Source organism: Prionailurus viverrinus, chromosome A2, assembly GCF_022837055.1.
Source record: "Prionailurus viverrinus isolate Anna chromosome A2, UM_Priviv_1.0, whole genome shotgun sequence".
NCBI lineage: Eukaryota > Metazoa > Chordata > Mammalia > Carnivora > Felidae > Prionailurus > Prionailurus viverrinus.
This window is the reverse complement of record NC_062562.1, coordinates 111,153,978-111,156,559: the sequence shown is the minus strand read 5'-3', so window position 1 is coordinate 111,156,559 and position 2,582 is coordinate 111,153,978. Positions and strand designations below refer to the sequence as shown.

The following is a 2,582-nucleotide window of genomic DNA, read 5'->3' as shown; positions in this document are numbered from 1 at the left end:
ATACTTTACCTATTGATGGACATTTGTTAGTTTCCAGATTTTGTTTTTATGAGTAACTCTAGAGAGCTTTACTATTTGTCATTCACCATCTTATATTCTATAAATGGTACAATACCTGACACACAATACCTCATGAAATATTAATTGAATGAATTAACACAGTGACAAATAAAATTATCAATATATTTTGGGGTTGTCTATGAATATTTCTATTGAGTAGATTCCTAGAAGGAGATACATTGAGTCAAAGGTTTTATGAAACAAAACTTTCCTTGCAAAATTTCACACTTATACATTCTATTACAATAGAGGAGTTTATCTATCTTATAATTTTGGCCCACCTAATGTGTGAAAATTAGCATTTTCCTGATTACTAGCACTTTTTCATATGTTTATTATCTTTTTTCCCCTGTAAATTGCCTATTCATACCATTTCCAAATGTTTTTGGTCTTTTTCCTCACTCCATTGGAAGCACATTGTTAGACATTTTCTCCAGTCTGTAACTTTCCTTTTAAACGTATACATCCTTTACCTTACAGAAACTTTATATTTTTAGGCATTAAATTTCACACCCCTAGGAAACTACTACAGGCACTAACAGAAGAAAAACTTCCATGAACTGAAGAAAGACTTGATTTTTTTAGTTTAAAAGTGCAAAGTGGATGCCAAGCAGGAATTTTTTTCCCAAAGACTCAAGATCAACACAGACCAGCTCGCGCCCACCGTCTGAACCGGGCGGGTAACTGCCCGGTAACAACGGAAAGTCCTTTGTTAGTCTGTGGTCTGACTTCGGTTGCAATCTTGACAGCAGCAGTGATCGCCGGACGAAGAGTAAGTACCTCGAGTGATTGGGCAAAATGGCAAATATCAAAATCTTCGGAGGCAGCTCCCATCAGGACCTATCCCAGAAAATTGCCGACCGCCTGGGCCTGGAGCTAGGCAAGGTGGTGACCAAGAAATTCAGCAACCAGGAGACCTGTGTGGAAATTGGCGAGAGTGTGCGAGGAGAGGATGTCTACATAGTGCAGAGTGGTTGTGGCGAAATCAATGACAGTCTAATGGAGCTTTTGATCATGATTGATGCCTGCAAGATTGCTTCAGCCAGCCGGGTTACTGCGGTCATCCCATGCTTCCCTTATGCCCGGCAGGATAAGAAGGATAAGAGCCAGGCCCCAATATCCGCCAAACTTGTTGCAAATATGCTGTCTGTAGCAGGTGCAGATCATATCATCACCATGGACTTACATGCTTCTCAAATTCAGGGTTTTTTTGATATCCCCGTAGACAATCTCTATGCGGAGCCAGCTGTCCTGAAATGGATAAGGGAGAATATCTCTGAGTGGAGGAACTGCACTGTTGTCTCACCAGACCCTGGTGGAGCTAAGAGAGCGACCTCCATTGCACACAGGTTGCATGTGGCCTTTGCCTTGATTCACAAAGAACGGAAGAAGGCCGATGAAGTGGACCGTATGGTGCTAATGGGGGATGTGAAGGATCGTGTGGCCATCCTTGTGGATGATATGGCTGATACTTGTGGTACAATCTGTCATGCAGCTGACAAACTTCTCTCCGCTGGAGCCGCCAGAGTTTATGCGATCTTGACTCACGGAATCTTTTCTGGCCCGGCCCTTGCTCGCATCAACAGTGCGTGCTTTGAAGCGGTGGTCGTCACCAATACCATACCTCAGGAGGATAAGATGAAACACTGCTCCAAGATACAGGCGATCGACATCTCCATGATCCTTGCAGAAGCCATCAAGAGAACTCACAACGGAGAATCTGTTTCCTACCTATTCAGCCATGTCCCTTTGTAATAGAATAACTTCAGGTTATTCTATTTTAAAATAAGATAAAATAAAAATAAAAATATGCCTTGCCCCTTGTTCTTTCTTGGTATTTGATGAAAAGTTCAGTAGAAGACCCAGCTGGCTCTGCTGCTACTTTCTGAATCTCACCTCAGGTATATTAGAGTTTATTTTATTTTATTTTTAAATTTTTAATGTTTTATTTTTGAGAGGTTGAGAGAGAGAGACAGAGACAGAGCGCAAGTGGGGGAGTTGCAGAGAGAGACGAAGACACAGAATCCTAAGCAGACTCCAGGCTCTGAGCTGTCAGCACAGAGCCAGATTTGGAGCTCGAACTCACCAATCCTGAGATCCTGACCTGAGTGAAGTCCCACATTTAAGTGACTGAGCCACCGAGGCACCCCTATTAGAGTTTATTTTAAATTGAGGAAGGACAGATTGAGAATAAGTGCTGGGATTTTCTCTCTGAGTTGTCTCATTCTGGCTTCATTGATTATTTTGTGAACCTTGCAGCTACAGTTCATCTACTGATTTCAGATTTTGAGGGTATCATATGGAGGTGTTTGAAAGTGACTATGGAATTTTAGGCATAATTGCTAAAGTTGCTTCAGGATAACTAGCAACTGCAGCCAACCAGATCCATCACCCTCACCACTACCCTTTCATCTGACCCTCTGCCCCCTTTTACTCCCCCTCCTCTGGGCTGCTCCCCTTCCCATTGAGCACAACTTCTCCAAGATCTGTGCTAAACCTCTTGCAAGACATTTATCTTTCTT

General features: G+C 42.4%; 1 protein-coding gene across 1 annotated transcript; it reads left to right on the top strand.

The window, feature by feature from the left end:
- Window positions 1-732: 732 nt before the first annotated feature.
- PRPS1L1 (phosphoribosyl pyrophosphate synthetase 1 like 1) lies at window positions 733-1,862 on the top strand. The gene has a single exon (XM_047849303.1). It carries the CDS (start codon window positions 859-861, stop codon window positions 1,813-1,815), a length of 957 nt encoding a protein of 318 aa, XP_047705259.1. The 5' UTR covers window positions 733-858; the 3' UTR covers window positions 1,816-1,862.
- The last annotated feature ends 720 nt before the right edge of the window (window positions 1,863-2,582 follow it).

What these genes read in the sequence shown, in the direction of transcription:
- PRPS1L1 (XM_047849303.1), top strand. Translation starts at nt 859, where the DNA reads ATGGCAAATATCAAAATCTTCGGAGGCAGCTCCCATCAGGACCTATCC.